General features: G+C 39.2%; 1 protein-coding gene across 3 annotated transcripts in view; it reads right to left on the bottom strand.

Annotated features, from left to right (window-relative positions):
• FAM184B (family with sequence similarity 184 member B) overlaps positions 1–21,251 on the bottom strand; it is an 88,691-nt gene that overhangs the window by 4,610 nt on the left and 62,830 nt on the right. For all 3 annotated transcript variants that reach the window (XM_089524752.1, XM_089524751.1, XM_089524753.1), the window contains 10 exons: positions 16,198–16,310; positions 15,909–16,038; positions 13,114–13,326; positions 10,587–10,740; positions 8,631–8,743; positions 7,289–7,473; positions 6,248–6,394; positions 4,409–4,526; positions 3,031–3,138; positions 1,476–1,681 (listed from right to left, as the gene is read on the bottom strand). In XM_089524752.1, coding sequence (XP_089380878.1) covers positions 1,476–1,681; positions 3,031–3,138; positions 4,409–4,526; positions 6,248–6,394; positions 7,289–7,473; positions 8,631–8,743; positions 10,587–10,740; positions 13,114–13,326; positions 15,909–16,038; positions 16,198–16,310 — 1,487 coding nt within the window. The remainder of the gene's footprint in view (positions 1–1,475; positions 1,682–3,030; positions 3,139–4,408; positions 4,527–6,247; positions 6,395–7,288; positions 7,474–8,630; positions 8,744–10,586; positions 10,741–13,113; positions 13,327–15,908; positions 16,039–16,197; positions 16,311–21,251) is intronic.

Raw genomic sequence — 21,251 nt, 5'->3', positions numbered from 1 at the left:
TTTCCTTACTAAATACAAAACAAGGAGCTGAAAGATGTACCCTTTCTAATACATTAACCAACCAAATTGAGAGAACTGCTAGCTGGATTCTTCCTAAATTCTAGAGCTACAGGCTTAAATTCAACTAGTTCCAAATAGAATAGACCCATTGAAGTAATGGATGGCCATAGTGCCCATACAGATGTGGAAGGAGCAACTGCAGGCAGTTGATTTCCTTTCTCTTTACCAGAAATAACACTGCTGCTGGTTGCCTTCACATTGTAATTGCCAGTTGCCTTCACACTGCTGAAGGGAAGGGAAGCATACCCTGGTCCCATTGATTAGAGTCAGAGAATGTGAAGAGATCATGGCTGTGGCTGTGTATTTTGTTTGGTCCTACTGCTATTGTAAGATGCCTTGAGTATCATTGGATTGACAGCTGATGTCATGGCCAGCCACGAGGAGGACTCGGCTCCTCAGGTGCAGGAGGAACCTGACGCTGTGCCAGGCCTCAGTTCTGCGCTGCCAGATCCCAGCTCTGCTCTCCCAGCCCCAGTGGATTTGGCTCAGCCAGACCTTAGCTCTGTTGGATCTCAGCAGCTCAGCCTTGCCCCAGTAGAAGTGCCAGACTTGGGAGACATAGAGCAGCCAGAGGAGATCAGAAAGAGCGTGCCTTCAGCGTGCCAAGAGGCTTGCTGAGAAATGCTCATTAGGCAATCAGCAGCTGTGATAAGGGAGCTAGATATAAGACACCTGGCAGACACTGAGCTCCCTTGCCAAAGACTATTAGTGCTCATTAGTGAATGCTGCTTGATCTGACTCCTGGCTTCCTAGACCCTTGACTGCCTTTGAATCCTTGACCTCGGACCAGACTCGCTGACCAACCTTCTGGTATTCTTGACCTCGGACTGGACTGGTAGTATTGCTTTCTGTAATCTTGAACTTTAGACTGGCTAGTGGCTTACTCTCTTCAGACTTCGTTTGGCATTGTTGCTAGAAGACTGCTTCTTGGCAGCTCAGCGTGTTTACCTTTTGCCCAGCAGGCTCTTATCAGCCGTGTGAGTGTGTTGTCAGCATTCCCAGACAGCTGAGGTACAACACTTCAAAATAAATATATCGTGACCCTATGGTGTGTCAGTGGAGACATTCCATCAAATAATAGTCAAGCTTCTTTAACTATAGTTTGGGTTGCCATATAAAGTTAGCTTTAGTATGTTGAAAAACTCCAGAAAGCAAATCCCTGAAAACGAGGCATCTGAATATTCATCTTCTCTTCAAAATGACATATAAAATTGTGAAAAGAGGTTTTAAATAAACACAGGTTTAGTATAATCTGATTTCTGTCAGAAATGTCTTAATTCCCTGAATTTTGGAGCACTGCATCCTGAATGTTTCGGTGTTTTCAGATTTCCATAGAAATCTGTTGCAGCAAAACAGTTAATCTTGTTGACCAATTTGGTCTATTTTCCCTTGACCAATACAGAGTAAGTACTTACCTTGTGCCTGGTTTGATCTCCAAAACTTGTACAGATGGATAGCACACTCTGACACAGCCAGGATTCTGATCTAAACTTGTAGATTTGGTGATCTGGGGTGGATTTCTTTTAGGCCTCAAGTCGCCAGTTAGAAAGCTTTTTGCATAGGAGGCTAAATTTGGAACACTGACAATTCGGCTGGGAGCTTCATCCATTTTCTTCTTTTGCTTTATGATGAATAAAAAATGATATGTGATATACTTGAATGTCATTGATTATTAAAATAGGTTCAATTACATTATTATATTATTAGAACATTAGAATATAACCACTGCTCAGAAAGTAATCATATTTAAAATACTTTGCACAGGTTATACTGATCATTATTTACAACAGCCCAGCCTGTCACTTCATTATCTGTGGCTGGGACTTGGGCAATAAACGGCTCATGAATTCATAGCAGAGGTGAGATATTATCTAAGAATTTCTCAGCTCAGATTGCCTCAAAAGGGGGATAGAGATCATATTTAACCCACAAGACATACAGTGACAAAACTTTACCCAATCTGTTTTTGATCATTAGTATTGGGTATACTTTGAGAGCCAACCTGGTTTGAGTGATGAATTGTGACTGGAAATGAGGGCTAGAATCCCTGCTCAGCCATGGAAGCTCACTGAGTGACTCTGAGTAAGTCACATTCTCTCAGCTTCGGAGGAAGGCGAAAGAAAATCCCCTCTGAACAAATGTTATCAAGAAAACCCTGTGGTAGGTTTGCTTTAGGGTCACCCTAAGTCAGAAATGACTTAAAGGCACACAACAGCAAATTGGGTATACTTTGCTGAAGCAATGGGGGTAGAAATGTGTTCTGTTTTTAAAGGCAAAACTGGATTTCTTAGGAAGCCAGTTCTAATCTGCACAGCAGGGTTGGGAATCATTTGGCCCTCGAGAAGATGTTGGAGGAATAGGCCACACTCTAGCAGTGTGATAAAAAAATGTTAAAATGATGGAATCTTTTGGGCATGGAATACATGTGTTCTGATAAATAGCCTAAGATGAAACTGGTTGAAAATAAAACCAGTCACATTCTTCAAATCATTAATGGCACCCAATTTTCATGTGTCAGTGAAAAACACAAACCCAGTAGATATACTGGACAAAATTACAAGTTAGCAAAAGCTGACAGTGATTAACATATCCTAAAACCATCTGTGGTGACTGTCGCACCCTAGAATGTGCCCTAGAACATGTGTAATAAAGAGACAATCCTCAGCAAACAGGTCAAAGCAGAAAAAGTTCCTTGAAGGCAGATAGAATCAAAACTAGAGATAATTATAAAAAACAATATACAAATATATTTTTGCTAAAAATGTTTTTTTAACTGTCTAAAATCAAGTTAGATTCATAGGACTATTTTTCAATGTCCAATCTAACAACTCTGAATAAGAACAGAGTTGTGCTCAGAAAAGAACAACTGCATTGGACACAACCACAGGTAATTACTATTACCTTGGCATATGATCATTTGTAGGGGATAGAATCAAATTATAAGTTTTCAGTTTAAATGATTATTGTTACCTTTGCAATGGGAGTCAAACATGTAGTAGGATTTGTATTAAAAGAAAAGGACCGGTTGCGATGAGGCTCTGCGCTGGGTATAAGTGAATGCCGAAGATTTCTTCCATCCTGCCAAGGAAAAACAGTGTGCTGGTTATAGGTATACATTGGTATGACTTTTATTCTGGAACAGTTAATGAAAAGCCTTGATGGCATTTCAGCAAAACAAACAAATGCACTCTGAAATTATTACCATTTTAATTAAATTTAAAAAGAATGCACTGTAAAATTACTAAAGGGACAAGTTGATATTTCTTTTTAGAATTAGCCACGGCACCATGGCTTTAAGGCACTCCTTTGGTGCTGCGTTGTGTGGGTACAGTGCCAGAAGAGCACTGTGATGCCGCACACCATGTGGAGCGGTGCACAGCATCACACTGTCCTAGGGCCCGAGTCAGGTGTGTGTCATGTAGACGCCATGCCCCAACTCTGCCCCCAGGCCGACCTTTGCGGCTGGTGTGCACAGCCCCATAGTCATATTAGTCTGAATCAGTATGCAAAAGACTTAATCTACAAAATTCTTTATCTCAGTTAGTCTCAAAGGTGCTACAAAATCTCTTGATTTCACTTTGAAAGATTGAAGGGATTGCTTAATGAACTGAAATCAAGAGGTTTGAATGGTGCACCTCTTGGGCTATTGGTTTCTTTCAAGTGCCAATATCCAAATAGTATTATGCAAGTAATTTTTGATTGATTTACTTGTATTTATTCAGAAGTAAAGCCACTGAGTGACCTTGGGCAAATCACATGAGAACAAATCTTGTCAAGCAAACGTCAGGATAGGTTCACCTGAGGCTTGCCATAAGTTGGAAACAACTTGAAGGCACTTAACAACAACAACAAAGGCTCATTAAGTTAAATGTAACTTCCACCTAGGTAAATATGTATCAATTTACATAATTATTTTGGACCTAACCATTCTAAAAAATATTGTTATTAAATGGTTGTGTAATAGAGTAACATGCTGCTCACATTACTTGTGAGTTCTACCAGAAAAAAGTAAGAGTGTAACTGCAATTGGTCAGAACACTATCAGTGCTAATGTTAGGCCCATTTTGGAACAGTGTGTAGCAGAGGGACAACAGAAAAGGCTGTCTCTGTTGCGGCTGATTCTGGATCCCTGTGAACTTCTAAACAGCTTACGAACTAGGAGGATAACTTTCTCCCGACAGAAATACCTTTCACTACTGTCTCCTTGTTGTCCACAGCTATTTTATACCTGCTGCTATGCAACTACCTACATCACTGCTGCCACCTATGCCAGAGAAGTTATACCAGCCAACAGAAAAAAAGCTTCTAGTTGGCACATGCTGCTAGAATTCACTAAGGAAAATCTCACCATTAATTCCTTGATCATCTCTTCTTTTTCATGTAATTTATCTTGAAGACAGCCTATATGCTGTAGGTCTTCCAGCCTAGGCTCTCTCTTTCTTGGTTTCTCTTCCAGTTCTTTAAGTCTGTTATTGATTACAGGACAAAAACATTTGAAAAGTTTCAAAAATCTTAAAAGCACACTGCAGTTATACTGATAATAATGCATTAACCTTCTATCAACTTCAAAGGCTATAAAGTATAATTCTAGTTCAAATGACTCTACTTAGGTCTCAAATACTATTCTCAAGGTCTCTAAATTTAGTGGCTAAGCCAAAGTTTTAAGCCCTGCTTCCATCTCTCCCATTTTAAGGTAGTAAGATTTCAAAATGCTAGATGGTACCCTAACTCCCACTTTCTATGCCTGGAAGCTGTGGTTGGGGATGATAACCTGGTCCTATTTAATGTTTACCTAGTGGTAAAATTCATTACATTCAATGGGCTTTACACCCAAATAGCTGGACATACAACTGCAGCCTTGTTTTATTAAGCATACCTGCACTTTATATTATTTTGTTCAAGATTTGGCTGGTTGCAAAATTATTTGCAGACTTTGACATTTTTCGTTTCAGGTTGAATTGCAAAAGAAAGAATGGAAGGCAGCAAAGAGGATTCCAGGGTCTAAAGGTGAAAAGCAGAGAAGCCACACTGAGGTGCCTTCACCTCTTAGACAGGACCTTACATGGTCAAATATTCTACACATCACCTCCTCATATATGCAAGCTAAAAATCTGATAGTTTTGTTGACATCTCACTTCAAAAAATAAGATCCAAAATAGACTGCAGAAATAATCCCGTTTGAGACTACTTTAACTGCCCAGGCTCAATGCTAGGGAATTCTGAGAACTGCAGTTCATTATGGCACCAGAGCTCTCTCTGACAGAGAAGGTTAAATATCTCACAAAACTTTAAAAACAGAAAACTGGATTATTTCTGCAGTGTTTTGGATCCATGAGGATCCATGACTTTTATCAATTTAAAAGGCTGTCAAGACGGATCTCTTCCGGCAGGCCTTTCCAGGATAGATAACCCCGGCCTCAGGAACCCTCTTCTCATGAGAGTCCCCAACGTCCCCCCTGGAAATGCTACCGTAGTTTACTGTTTTATTTGTTTTGTTTTGTTCCGTTTTGTTTTTGTCTTGTAATAATGTGTAATGTGTTAATGTTGTTTAATTTGTTGGTTTTAATTATAATTGCTTTAATAATTTTTTAAGGGGGGAGGGAATTTTGATGTACAATGTATTGTATTTTATTGCTGTTAGCCGCCCTGATTGACCTCAAAGGGGCGGGATATAAATAAATTATTATTATTATTATTATTATTATTATTATTATTATCCATGTTTTTATGCCAGAGCACTGTTGCCAAGCACTGAATCTGTGGCTTTATATGGACATACATATTAAGTGTTGATTTCCTGTTGGTTTACAAGATTTCTGTGTAAAAATCATGGAAATTCATGATGATTCATTTTTTATTTACTAGATTATATTTTTACCTTTTTACCATGTTGTGACTGACCAGGTATCCCATGCTAAGTTTTGTTTTTTAAGAGGAAGGATGTTCCTATGACAGCCATTAGTGATGGCATCTACAGCAATTCCTCAGAATCCCAAAGGTGCTAACGGGCTCCAAAACTTTGGAGACCTCTGTACTGTACCATGGTTAATATTGAAAAGGTAAGGGATGCCGAATCAGATGACAAAGAGGGGGAGAACACATTACCCCTGTTGGAAAACAACTATGACATACATGAAGTTTTTTACATTTCCCTCAGTCCATCTCATATATACATAAACCCACTTACTCATTTTCCAAGGAGACAATCTTTGCATGGAGAAGAGCTTGTGAATTACTGAACTCAGATATCACATTCTGCAACTCTTTGTAATGGCCTTCTTTCAAGATGTCCAGTTCCTTTTTGTGTTTGATTTTAAGGTCCTCTTCCAATAACCTTTATTGGTAATATTAAAATGTGTACTTTAAAAAAGATAATTATAAATATTAAGGATCCATTATTTAACATGCTGTAGTGGTTGACAAACCATTTTGATAGACTTTGATGTATCAACTGGGTTTTGAAGAAATATCATGAGATTCCTTTACAAACTTTTTCAAAGAAGGGCACTGGCCATCTACTGTGAGAAGAAATGATTCTCCATTTGGAGAAAGAAGGACAACTGATCACTGGTTCAGCAATATCCTGGGATCATAAGGATCTGTATCTATGTTGCTACAGTTAGTCTGGCTGTGGATAATCTACAGTGGGGTGGGCAACTTTTTTTAGGGCCATATTTCACAAGGGTCACAAGGATAAAAACTTTGAGAACCACTGATTTTACTGAAACACTTGGAAATGCATAAGTTATATCTTCACTGGGGCTTGTGAAACTCTCTGAGGTGTGAAAGCTGGAAGTTCTGTTTTGAATGAACTTGAGGCCATGTATTAGAAAGTACAAAGTGCTTGTACTTTTTCCTTCCCTTACATCACATCTAAACTACTTCAAGAATCAGTACTGATAGTATCTAAACTACTGACTTATTGATTCCATTAAGTCCAATTGTTTGGTATAAAGGATGATACAAGGAAGAGTTTGATACTAATCAGCAAGTAACCTTATTGGAAGGTCATTTTGAGGAGGTGGTGGTAAGTAAATGGACAGAGTACTTTCAAATGAGAGCTTCTAATCATACTTAAGGTGGTTCCTACACTTAAAACGCCTTACTTCTAGAAAGGCAACTGGGCCTGCATAGTACTCCTCAGGTTCAGGGGCTGGAATTGGCCCTAGGGCAACCAGTTGCTGCTTTCTAATCCACTATGTAAGAGGCATAAAAATGAGTAGTAAACCTTCTCTGCTGGTTCTCCCTGTCTTGAAGCTGTGCAGATGTTTGCTTCTGTAGCTCCACATCCACGCTCAACAAATCCATTGTGTCCTTTAAGATGGAATTTTCCTTCTTTAGCCCAGAAATTTCATTCTGACATTTCTCCAGTTCATCATTAAGAGATTTTATCTGATTCTGGTAATTTAAGTCCTAATAAAAAGAACAAATGTAGGTATTTGAAACTGATCTTTGCATATTATGGATGTGAGTGATAATATTCCATTTAATAAGAAATACAAATTAAAGAGATATAATTTGGGAGCCTTTTGCTGAATTTTTTTTGCTGAATGACAAAACACATCCATAGGTACCTGTGCAGCTGTATCACATGCTCTCTTAAAAGAGGTTAATGTCCTTATTTTTTAAAAAATAAATTTTATTGAATCAATCTAAAATCAACACCAACAAACTTTTAACACATACCTGCTTTAAAATCTGATTTATACAATCAATCCATGTCATTTTCCTTTTTCTGACATCTCTCATCTAAAAGAGGTTAATGTCTTTCAATTATCAAATATTATCAGGAGTAAGGAAATCCCATATTTCCATGTGAGCACATAAATGAGGCACAAGACCAAGCTTCTAGACAGTCCTATCATTATATAAAGGAGATGGTAGCTCTTCTGATGAAATTTCAGAAGCCAGAAAAATTGCTGAATAGAGTTTTTATTGGTCAGGTGCCTGACCTTTAGTAGCCTGTATGCAACACTACAAAAGTCTGTTCCTAATATAAAATTGGGGTGACTTTGTTGCAGATCTTTTTCTCCCCAAGAGCACAGAACAGGCAACCCTGAGTATGGTCAATAGTACTTATGATCACATATACAATCAAACATAAAAAAGTATAGTGAATCTCTTTTTAGCTGAGACATAAAACAAGTCCTATTCCTAAAAACAGAAAGATAAATGCATCTAAGGCCTAGTACAGACGGCCTGGGGCTGAAATTAGGGCTCGGGAGAGTGGAGCGTCCACACGCTCCTGAGCCCTACCACGCCATCATGGTCCACACAGGGGCTGCCATGATTATGTACACGTGGTGCTCAGCCAAATGGTGCCATACCATGCGTACGTCATCGGTGCATGCGAGGGCAGCAATGGTGCCCCATGCGCGCTCAAAAAAGAACCTGCTGGCAGCTCCCGGTAGGGCTCCCTGAGACTGCACGGTTTGGTTACTGTGGCCTCCGTCCGGGGAAGAAAGGCATCTCACCTCCCTTTTCTCTCCTTCTGTCAAGACCCTAAATCTAAAGAAGGATTTGTGTTATCTGGTCACTAGAAATGCATTTCAGTGAAGTAAGAGGCTTACCTGGTGCCTTTTTGCAGCTACAACATTCTTCAATTCCACTTGCAGTTCCTCCTTTTCATTACTGTGAGTCATACAAGACAGTTGTTGTTCTGACAGCTCCAGCTTCAGAGAATCTAGAAACAATTACAAACTTTCAGGATGTGGAAAAATGCGAGCATATTATTTTGAATTAAGGAAATGCTTTTAATTGTTTATTTGAAATGTTACATATGTAATAGCAGTCCTAAAAGGGACATTAAAAGGCAAAAACAGAATGCTACACACATGTGTGTGTCTATACACATACACGCCACACCCTTGCTGTTGCATAGCAACTACCTTTCTTCATGAAAATATACTTCCAGGTAGTTTCAATGCAGGTTAGATGATTTGTGATGCAGATGGACACGTGAAAACACTTGCCCATCTAGCTAAAACCTGGCAGAGCAGCCACTCCCAATTTTAAGACTCAAAAGTAGGATAACACTTCTTTTGCTGCCCACTGGAAACTCAGAAGGGATGACTCAGGTGGATCCCACCCCTCTAATGGATGAGAGATCCACAGTGCCAGCCTTACAGGTTAGTGAGAGACCTAATAGGATTTCCACTGAGGAATGCAGAACTTGGGCAGGCTCACATGGTGTGTGTGTGTGTGTGTGAACTTTCAGATATCCTGGCTCAAGCCATTTACGGCTTCATAGATAAAAACCCACACCTTGAATTGAGCTTGGAAGCAAACTGGAAGCTAGTACAGTTCTTATAGGACCAGTGTTACAGAGTGTAAAAATCATACCTGACAATAGCCTGTCTCCTGCCTTTTGCACTAGCAGAAAATTCTGAACACTTCCCAAGGACAGTCCCACATACAGTACATTACAGTATTTCAATCTGTTATGTGCCTTCAAGTTATTTCTGATTCATGATGACCCTAAAGCAAATGTATCATGGAATTTTCTTGGCAAGATTTGTTCAGAGGAGGTTTGCCTTTGCCTTCCTCTGAGACTGAGAGAATTTGACTTGCCCAAGGTCAGCCAGTGGATTTCCATGGCTGAGCATGGATTTGAACCCTGGTCTCCAGAGTCGTAATTAACCATTACACTATGCTGTCTCTCAATCCAAATTTATACAGTAGTCTATTTGAAAGATTTGAAAGATCAAGCAAATGACTACTATTGTGTTTCATCCACAATAACAAAGAGTTAGCAAATATTTCCATGGTTAGGTAGTAGGTAGGTTGGTTGATTCACAGACTGATTGATTTGAATTTTCAACTGCCTATTACCCTCAATTCTATATGGGCAGTATATAGAGAACACAGCATTAAAGATGACTACAGTGACTCAAACAATGGTGGAAAAGCAGAATTTGAAAATGTTGGCATTAAAGTGTTAGCGCTGAATCAACAGGGGAAAAACTAACTTGTTAATGTTAGCAAATTTAAGATTATAATTTAATTAATTAATTTGTTAAATCATTAAGTTTTACAGAACATTTAAAATTATGTCAGCCCCCTTGTATCAGTGGATTTTTTATCCATGGATTCAAGCCTGCATGGTTTGAAAATATTTTTTAAACATATACATTCCAAAAGGAAAACCTTGGTTTTTCCATTTTATATAAGGAACACCAGCTTACTATACCTTCTATACAATGACACTTGATCGTCCATGAAATTTGGTATCCATGTGGGGTTCTGGAACCAAACCCCAGTGGATATCAAGGACCTCAAGACTAAAAATGACAATTAAATTTTAATGAAATGATAAACACTGATTATTAAATTCTTAAAAGAATGAATTCTAAAATCACTGTTGCAAATTGCAAATCGGGATAACAAATCCATATGAAATATTTCCATTCTCTACTGAAAAACAGCTGAGAAGTTTCATGTGGCAAGAAAATGGAAATAATTTAAGGAGTTCTCATTTTCTATTTCTGTAGTAACTGTCACCCTGTCCACGACATGGTCTACTGTACCTATCAATAAGGTCTGTTGATTCTGTATACTTTCAACTTCAGTCTGTAACTTTTCTCTTGCTTTCTCTTCCAAGGCTTGCACTTCCAGATGGTGTGACTGTTGCTGAAGCTTGAACCTGTCATTACATTCTTTTTTCCAGTATTCCTCTGCTTCCTGCAACCAAGGAAAAGTATACCAAAATGTGTATTAAGTTTCATATCCTGATGAGTCAAAGCTTCAATTGGTGTTTTTCCCTTTTTACTAAATGCGGTAGTTCATAAAATCCTGCAAGACTCTAGTAATACATCATCTTTTTCATGCTGCACTGAACACTTCAGCCTTTCTTGTTTCTGCAACTGGGCTAGTCCCTCTGTGCCCACTCTGTCTCCTAGTTTTCCTTCTCCAGACTCCTCCCTGACTTTCTCTTCCCTTTCTTAGCTCCTCTTGCCATGGAGCCTCTGGCTGTATCCTCTTCCTATTCTTACCTTGCCCTTTCTGAACTGTCTCCTGGGCCCTTCTAACTAACTTTTTCCTTCTCTAGAATTTCAACAGCTTAAATGGCAGCCTGAGACAATCTTGTCTTTGTGGCATCAGGCCTGAGACTTCCCCAGCCCTCACCAGCTTCCACAAATGTCTTGGTAAATTACAATCTAGACAGTTATTATAAATAATGCAACAGATATATGAGGAAGAAAAGCAAATGAGAACGAGCAAATGGTGTTCTCAAACAACCACAAAACAAGTACATACTTCTTATGATGAAATTTGAAGATATTATTTGTGTTTATTAAGTGTGTGTATGTGTGAGAGAGAGAGAGAGAGAGAGAGAGAAATGAAATAATGTTAAAAAGGAGTTGTGACTATTGTCAATAAAGGCACAAATTTCATCCTCCCTTGTATCCTGTTATCGGATATATATTTACACCTATCATCTATTATTATGTATTATTTTATATGTATATTGTTCTCATTTTGTAGAACGTACACCATAGGCAGGTTTCTTTTTGTCTGTTTTACTGATTGTATGTACAGCGCTGTGTAGGTCTACAGCACTATATAAATAAAGTATAATAATAATAACAACAATAATAATTTAGGCCACTGAATTTTGTTCTTAATTTAAACCAAATTTCTGTTGACTGCAGAAGTTTTCACTGATATTATTACTGCTACTATTATTATTTCCCAGTTTGGGACTCAAGGCTGCGTACAAAAGTTAAAACAAACACAGTTTGAAATTGTCACCCTGCAAAAGTTCAAAAAAGTAACTAAGCAATCAATAAAATTAAAACTAGTTAAAAACATAATCATTACAAAGAAAACAACAAATAGACAATAAAGTCTTGAACAGTCAATCTTCAAAGACATGCCAAAATAGTACTGCTACTACTAAAGGTAAAGGTAAAGGTAGTCCCTTGACACGAATGTCTAGTTCTAGAGGGCAGTGCTCATCTCTGTTACTAAGCTGAAGAGCCAATGTTGTCTGAAGATGACTCCGGTGGTCCTGTGGCCAGCATGACTGCACCGAATGTTGTTACATTCCCACCAAAGTGGTACCTATTTATCTACTTGCATTTGTATGCTTTTGAACTGCTAAGTTGGTGGACTAGTGACAAGAGCTCATCCCATCATATGGCACTCGGGCCTCGAACTGCCAATCTTCCTATCTTCTGATAGTCAGAATTGGCATCTTAACCACTAAGCCACCACATCCCTACTACTACTACTACTACTACTACTACTACTACTATATTAACCTGCCTGCAGAAAGATAGCAAGGAGGGTGCCAGTCTTAACCTCTCTGGGAAGAGATTTTCAGAGCCTGGGGACAGACCCAGAAAAGGTCCTCCCTTATGTCCCCATCAGATGTACCTGTGAGGGTGGTAGGATAGAGAGAAAGATCTCCCAAGAAGATCTCAAAGCAGGGACAGGCACATAAGGGAGAATACAATCCTTCAGATAACATGGATCTGAACTATATAGGATAGATTTTTACTAACCGTCATTTCAGCATTACATTTGTTGGCCTAATACCTTTGGTTCTCAGATTTATGCAAGTTACCACAATTTGTTTTACATCAATCTACCCACTGTGGATTTCTGCCCTTTGATGAATGCTACCACCATCCTTTCTGGATTTTAAATAATGCCATTGATTAATGTCACTGGATTGCTGGGCAGGGAGATTTGCTCTGGCTACAATTCTGAAAACCCTCTCAGTCTTTTAATCATGTTTAAGAGATCTGACCTGTTATGTCTGGAATTACCCCCTCCCCCCTTTTTTTGCACTGTTTAATTAGAGGAAATTGGTCTGGAAGGAAATTGGGAAACATCAATAAATCTTCCAAATCTTTCACAGCTTAGTCTTTTTACATATATTAAATGCTTTTATGTCCTTCCTTATTCAAGATAACGATTCTTTTGTATATGACATAGCTTCATTCAGCTTTCGGGCACAGCACTTATGTATGATTTTGTAGCTCAAATGGTTAAGTCTCAGATTAAAAACAAAGACAGAAAAAGATGGGCTGTCAGTACAAATCTAACCTCGAACTCTTGATTTTTGCTTTTCTCCAGGAGATTTATGGCTCTCTGGTGAGATGCCTCCAGCTGTGCTTTAGTATCTTGGCTATGCTTAATGGTGTCCTGAAGATCTTGCAAAAGCTTTTCTTTCTCTCTACTGGACTGTAGTTCCTGTTGTTTGAGGGCTTCTCTGAAAGCATTTGCTTGCTGTTCTAAAGTTTTCTTCAGCTCTGTGACCTTCAAATATTAGAAAGCAGTGGGACACAGTCATTAATTACTGCAACTATCCAGTTAAAAATCATTACAAATGCTTTTGAAGATGAGACATGATACTGTATTATTGTGATCTTTGAAAATGTATTGCTTTGGCAAACTGGGACTCACTTAATTTTACCCTTTTAAAAAATTTACTGAGGTCAGAAACCCTGGCTTGACTTGGAAAAAAAAAGTCTACTTCAAATGCACAAATGTCAATAGGATTCCAATGAATAAAATATACACTTAAGTTATAATGGCTGTTACTGTGTGCTCTCAAGTCAACTCTGACTTATGGTGACCCTCTTATATGGTTCTTTTGGTGAGATATATTCAGAGGAGGTTTGTCTATGTCTTCCTCTTAGAATGAATGGGTGTGACTTGCTCAAGGGTCATGCTCAAGGGTTTCCATGGCTTACTGGGGATTTAAATTCTGGTCTCCTGAAGTCCTAGTCCAACTCTTAAAGCAGTAGACCACACTGGCTTTCACATCATAATTATTTTGTGCTCAGTGTCTTCAATGTTGTGGTTAAGGAAAACAGAAATTAGTATAAAGCAGTGGTTCCCAACCTTTCTAATGCCGTGATCCTTTAATACAGTTCCTTATGTTGTGGCGACCCCCCAACCATACAATTATTTTCATTGTTACATGCAAATATGTGTTTTCCGATGGTCTTAGGTGACCCCTGTGAAAGGGTCGTTCGACCCCCAAAGGGGTCCTGACCCACAGGTTGGGAACCACTGGTATAAAGCAAGGTTGGGATTTAGACTGATTTTATCCAGTGCCTTCTAACTCAGAGTGGAATCATGAGTTTATAAACGACAATTTGTAAAGCCTCATGAGTCTAGATGTGGGAGGTCTTGTAGTGGGACACAAGTATTTTTCTCTCCCAATGCCAGAGGAGGGAGCTGCTGGTTTACACTCTGCTGAACTTCTGCATTATAACTGTGGATGGCCAGAAGGTAGTTTCACAACTATCAGTTCAGAAGGGATCGGGGAAACAAGGGACCAAGAGGAGCATATCTGGCCTGACAGGGTCTGGACTGGGTCTTCAACCTGACTAAAGTGTGCCCTCAAACTGTCCATCCCCACTGCCGTACGTCTCTAGGCCATGTATAAGTTATGTAGCAGGTGTCCAGTTCTACTTAGAAATGTGACATCTTCTGCCACTGCAGATGTTTCCAGGAAGGCTCCTCATTTCCTGGTAGGAAGGATATCTATTATTTAATTTAATTTTAATTCTGATGTTAAATATTTATATACAGGCTAAAGGTCGATCACACAACATTATTAAAAGAAACCTAGCAAGTATTTTATTGCTGTTAGCTGCCCCGATTGACCTCAAGGGGCGGGATATAAATTATTATTATTATTATTATTATTATGTGCCTCCTCCTTGGCTCAAGCAAGTTACAATATATGTGTTAGCAGGTAGCATTTTCTAAACCAAAAGTGGTGTGTAAGTTAGTTACAAGTGGGAGGATCAGTATCTTCAATCAGCCTTTCTTTCTAGAAAAGACAGCCTATCGAGCTGTCCATGACAAGCTTGGTGCAAGGAAGCAGTAAAGAACCTTGGAGAGACCTCTTGAATATGGAACAGCCTGCCATTTTACAGTATAAAGCTGGGCTGTTGTTAAAATGGGTTTAATTCAATTTAATCTTGTAGCCAAACTGAGAACAGTGAAAAACTGCTGTTTGACAGTAATCTATGAATCCAGAATTGAAGAATATAGTGTCGGTCATTGAGTTTGCAGTATTGCAAATATGTCCCGTGTGAACATGTATTGGTATACACTCTGAGTCAAAAGACACATGCCACACACTTTATTTTCATGAAGCAAACAGATGTGTAACTCACAAGGTCTATTTCTGTGATGTTCTGGTATCCAGGGATGTATGTTTGTTTTTGTTAATTGCCATCAAGTCAACTCTGATTTATGGCGACCCATAAGATGGGATCGATATATCTAAACATTTTAAAAATTAATCAAACGGCTGATCATTACTATCCTTCCAAAAGCCATCCCAACTTGATTTACATCCATAATATATCCTTAAGAATGCTTGTGGGTTCAGTTTTCCATAATAAGGGAACCTAGTGCTGAATTCTGAGAGCTCTAACAAGGCTTGTGTTCAAAGTCCCTCCAGTAAAAAAAAGCTGAACATGATAGCAATCTTTACCCACAGAGCTAAGTACAAATGAAAGATTACTCCATCACAGCTGAGCTAAGATATGAATATGGGTTTCTCTTTCGCTCTCCCGAAGCTGGGTTTCCTAGGTTTTATGAGACCTTGGCCACAATGCCTGGGGATGATGAGTGCAGTAGTCCTATGGGGGACAAGGAAACTGATTCGAGGAAGGTGTGCACATATACACAGAACATGTGCACAACGATATGATGGTGCAGGGTGCAGAAACTTGGCTCCAACAGCTGAAGAATTTGGCTGTCATTTCTGTGTACAAATTTGTTGTTTACAGTGCTGAGTTTTATATACTGAAGTGGCGTGCCATTTAAAGGAATGCATTTCTTACAAAATATCAATACAGAATTTGCCACTGTACTTGAGCTTGCAATTCTGTCTTTTGGTAGTACCATTCCTCTTGCAAAGCTTGTATTTCTTTGCTTTTCTCTTTCTGGAAACTTGCAAGAGTCTGCCTGTCTTCTCGTTTTGGTGTCCCTCCAGAGTCCAACCTAGAAAAAAACAACAGCATTCATCTTGTTAAGAAAAGAATAGTGACGTATTTCAATACAATACTTTCTAGACATTTCAAGCACAGGGCCACTTCCTTATGAAGTTTATTGTCCTTGGCCAAAGCCGAAACTAGTGAAGCCCCCTCTCCATCCCAATACCTTGGCTTCTCTTCATTTCTGGAACTGGTTGGAACTGGAGGGTGCTCTCTGCCTTTTCCTCTTTCTTTCTGATGTTTAGAAATGTCCTTTTGTTGTACCAATGCATCATACAACTAAAAAATAAATAAATATAAAGATAAATCTTTGTTAAGGAGGGGTTACAGTTTATACAGAGTCTCTTCTACCCTGTACAGAATAAAAATCCAGAATTAATAGGTCATTCCCTTCAGGCTCCCTTTTCTTCTGCCCCCTCTTTCCAACTCACTATTTTTGGTGAGTCATTAGGGCCAGAGGTCCCAGTGGTTGGAAATAATGAGCTATCAGTAACCTAGTTACTTGCAATAAATTCATTTTTTCTGGATAATTAGGACTTAACAACACAGCATACCAAAACCAACATAACAAGCAGGAATGATGTAACAGGATTTGTATGTGTGTAACAAGTAATGTTTTCTAATTAATGGAAGGTTATTAAAGGGCATTTTAGAGGTCTATGGAATGGAATTTTTCAAGCTCTGTAATGTTCTCTCATCAATCTCAATACTTTTTTAAAAATGTAATGAATAAAGCTATAAGCAATGCAATAAGTCCCCTGGTAACACTGTCATTTGTAACAACAATGACAATAATAATGGTGATAAATTTTGCTGTTTTTGTTGTTGTTGTTGTTGTTGTTGTTGTGTGCTTTCCTAAAGTGAACCTACCACAGCGTTTTCTTGGCAAGATTTGTTCAGAGGGTGTTTGCCATTGCCTTCGACTGAAGCTGAGAGAATTGTTTTACCTAGTTCACCCAGTGAGTTTTCCATGGTCCCACTGGCCTTCCAGAGTCCTAGTCCAGCACTCAGAGCAAGGGACCACTCACTCTGGTGATGACTTATTTTTCTATAGAGGCAAAATTAACTTTCCAAACTCTGAGAAGTCCTTATTTCCTATTTTCCCCCGTTAGTAAATTGAACAGCTTTTTGCTTCATTCCTTGTTAAACCACTTTGCATCCCAATGCTGAAAAGATTTCTGATAAATATCTGCCACTAGGATAATTTCAATGGGGTTGGTATGAATTTTGCACAGAGAAGACCATGATAAGCTCCAGTACCTTTGTGTTTCTTATTCAGACTTGGTCTTCCTTGAACCTATTTGATCTTCAGGACAGCCATCTGACTCATTTTCCTTGTTAGTCTCACATAAAGAGGCATAGTCAAACACAGTTTTTTTAATTTAGACAGGCTCATAGTCTGAGACTCAGAAATGGCAGATCTGAAGGATACAGTGAATGCACATGGGTACAGAATCATAAATCATACATGCAAAACTAAACACAGAAGTAATCTAATATGGATGTGTTAAATAGCAGTGAGCCAAAGCTATCTATCTAACATTCAATCGCATGGTTGAAAATAGCTTCTGTGTTCATTTGTTTTGAGAGACATATTTTTATTATTGTGCCCATGCTTATAAAGATCTAATGGTGAAGACCCAAGAGTAATTTTCCACCCTGAAATCTGCTTGTTTGTTTGTTATGTCTTCCAGTTTACTTTGACTTATGGTGGCACTCTCATAGGGTGGTAGTCAAGAGACCGTGTTTGCATGGGAGAGGCAGAGACAGGAGTGGAGAAAGGCCAGCTGGCTGCAGAATATGAAGGCAACATTCTGTTTTATGTATGTATGTGTATTTATATAGAATCATGGAATCATAAAATCCTAGAGTTGGAAGAGACCTCAAGGGCCATCCAGTCCAACCCCTTGTCATGCAGGAACCTTCCATCAAAGCATCCCTGACAGATGGCCATCCAGCCTCTGCTTAAAGACCTCCAAAGAAGGAGACTCCACCACATTCCTAGGAAGGAGTGTGTTCCACTGTTGAGCAGCCCTTACATATATTTCTTCCACACCCACACTGGAATTCAAGGCAGTTTCCAAAAATAAAATGAATATAATACAGTAAAATGCATAGAATGCTATTAAAATATTGTTACCCCAGGATCCAGCCCTCAGTCGTCCCATTTGACCTTTGCTATCAGATTAATATCAAAAGGAAGGTTGCTGGCAGGTAGCCACCATGGGGCTCCCCAGCACAGGAAACCAACCACAACATATTTGGAAATGTAGATGGTTCAGCATGGAAGCAGTCAGAGGGACTTAGCCAAGATTGCTTAAAATCGGAATTGACATAATCCCTTCACTAAGGGAGTGACAGTGGTGAGTTGGACTTGAAAATTGTTTGCATACTACAGTCAAAAGAAGTTTCCTTCTGGGAATGAAATTCTTTGAGGACATTTACGTTGATCATCTGGATGTTTTTGCATATCACACCCCATTCTTCTCCCCTGGGAAAGTCACGTAAGCCTATCAACTCCTGAAACACTGCCCTCAAGTCCCATTTCTTGCTTTACACACATGTGCCCAGATAATAGGAAATTGGTCTAGTCTGAAGGTGGATGGATGTTAGATTTCAGATGGACACCTCAGACAGTGTGTCTGTGTGTGTAAAATAAAGTGAGGACCAAAACAGATGGCCCTAAAGAGGTGACTTGGCACCACCCCTTTGATTGCTGGATTGGGGCTGTGGTAACCACACTCCACAGCCCCAATCTGGCATTTTTATGGCCCAAAAAGCAGTGGGAAAATGCCACTCCTTTTTGGACCAGAAAAAAAATTGCCCTTTCCGCCGCCATGGCTTTTTGGCACTCCTGTGGCATATGGTGTCTAAATGCTGGGTGGCTTCATGTCAGCTTCCTGCTAGCTTGGGGGTGTTTGTTGTCTAAATGACATACCCTCAAGCAGCTGGGAAGCCACTGCAAAAGGGCTGTCTGTTTCACCCACAAATTAATCTGGAAACCTGCCTGTGGAGTTCTCTGGGTTTGGAACTGTTACACAAAGGCAGAGATCCTGGCTTTATATTACTGGAGCCCCCTCGCTGCTTCCTAATTACCTAAATTAATTTCCCCATTGACTACAATTTGTGTTGTTGGTGCCCTGTTGGGACCCCTGCAATTTAGACAACAAGGTTATTAAACTATCAGTAACATGAACGGCAATTTAAAACATCTATTAAATGAGGGTTTTTTTTAAAAAAAAAAAAGTTGAAAAGCAGTATAACATGCTATTTAACAACTTTTCTTAAAAACAGTCAGTTCCCAAAGGCCAGTTAGAATTTTTTTAAGTATTTGCCTACACATAGAGGGACAACACAGAAAAGTGTTAGTACACCCTGCATATCCCAAGTTATATTTGGGGTCTCCATATTTTCATACCTTGAGTCAAGCATGTTCTTAGGAGGTCATGATGACCTATGGAACCCCAGATTAACCTCATGGGAAGGACATAGAGATCTGAAGACATGTGGGAGGACCCAGGTAACACCAAGACAAAAGCTGAATAGGTGTTCTATTCCTTCCTTCCCTCTCTTGCATCAAGAGACAAAGGACATTACATTGCACTGAAGGCAGTAAGACGGTGCTTGCTGCTAAACCCCTGCTATGCTCCCAGCCAGCTTTCCTATTAATCAACACTGGGGTTGTCCTAATCCGATCACTTTTTTTGTAGCTCCAAAGTTAAAACCATTAACCTGTCTGGAAACCCATTATTGATTCTTGAGAAGACCATGAGGTCTTTTGTTACATCTTGTTACATTGCAAAATAGCACCTAGGACACCTAAAAGCTAGGATCTCGTTTATAAATATTAGTCCTGAAGCCTAACCTCTTAGCACATAGTTGGCCCCAGTCTGTGTTCCATGTGTTATGCATCTCACCCTTAGAGCCACGTCTCACTTTCCATAGTTGCCTCTCTAGGACAAGTAACTATTGCCCCTTTGAACCCCAAACTTCTGTAATCCAATTCCCATACTTCCATTTCTGTTAGCTCTGAATGCTGTGTCTGAATTGCCATTGTGTGTTGGTTCATTGTTACGCTTTTGGCAGGACAGTTTGTATGTTTGATTTTTGTACAGCACCATTTACATTAATGGTGTGATGATGACGAAGATGATGATGATGATGATGAAGATGAAAGTCTCTTTCCCCTCCTTGGTCTTCAATTCTGTGGCCCCCTGAGATTGCCACATCAACAATCAAAGCCTTTTTTCCAACTACAGTTATGTCCAACAGATGATGTTCTAATTGTTTGGATCTTAAAGTACCATTGTATTTTTATGTCACCATTTTCTATACGTTTTTCAGACTTATGTTACCAACTTTGTGGATGGGAAATCCTTTTTTTTTTTTTTTTTTGGCATAGATTCCAGTATATCATTGCAAACCACTATAAAGTTGCTGCTGTTGTACCTTTAAATAGTTCCTGACCTGTGGGGATCCTAAGGGGATTCCTAGACATGTTTCTTCAAAAGAATTTGCCACTATCATCCTCTGAGGCTGAGAAAGTGTGACTTGTCCAAGGTCACCAGTGGGCTTCCATAGCTAAGTGGGGAAATGAACCCTGATCTCCAGAGTCAGTCCAATACTCAACCCACTATGCCATGCTTTATCATATATTCAATCTCCACAGTCTTGCTGTCCAAACTGATAAGGTGGTCAACAGTTTCATTCTTTTCTTCATATAGACAACATTTACTATTTTTAGGGTTTTGGATTTCCCCCCTAATATTTGAAAAATGAAAAACTGAGATCCATTGCCTCTGGGAAAAGAAAACAACTGTGGTTCCAGTGACAAGAAGTGCTCCAGGAGCAATTCCAAGTGGACTGACAAAACATCTGAATGAAACTGCCATATAAGGTCACAAGAGCACAATTACAAATAGCAACATGGCTTGAAAGACATCACATTATCCAGTAACATCTCATTGTTGCCTAGATTCTTAGATAGACTCGGAATCACTGAAGGTACAAAGCTCAAGTCAGTAACATCTGGTAGATTGTGAAACCAATGATGATGAGGATGACAAGTATTATTATTTTGTTTTGTTGTATATGTAGTCACAAAAATATACGTTATGTGCAAACAAATAGCCAAGAAAGGGAAGAACTCTGCCCTTTTCACTTGTAGCTCCCATTCTGATCACAATGCAAGCACAGAGGTGTTAAGATGCTGCTTTTTCC

This window comes from Sceloporus occidentalis, unplaced genomic scaffold, assembly GCF_023333645.1.
Source record: "Sceloporus occidentalis isolate IW3139 unplaced genomic scaffold, rSceOcc1.0.p SCAF_5, whole genome shotgun sequence".
Lineage (NCBI taxonomy): Eukaryota > Metazoa > Chordata > Lepidosauria > Squamata > Phrynosomatidae > Sceloporus > Sceloporus occidentalis.
The sequence above is the reverse complement of the archived record's forward strand: the minus strand, read 5'-3'. Positions and strand labels throughout refer to the sequence as shown.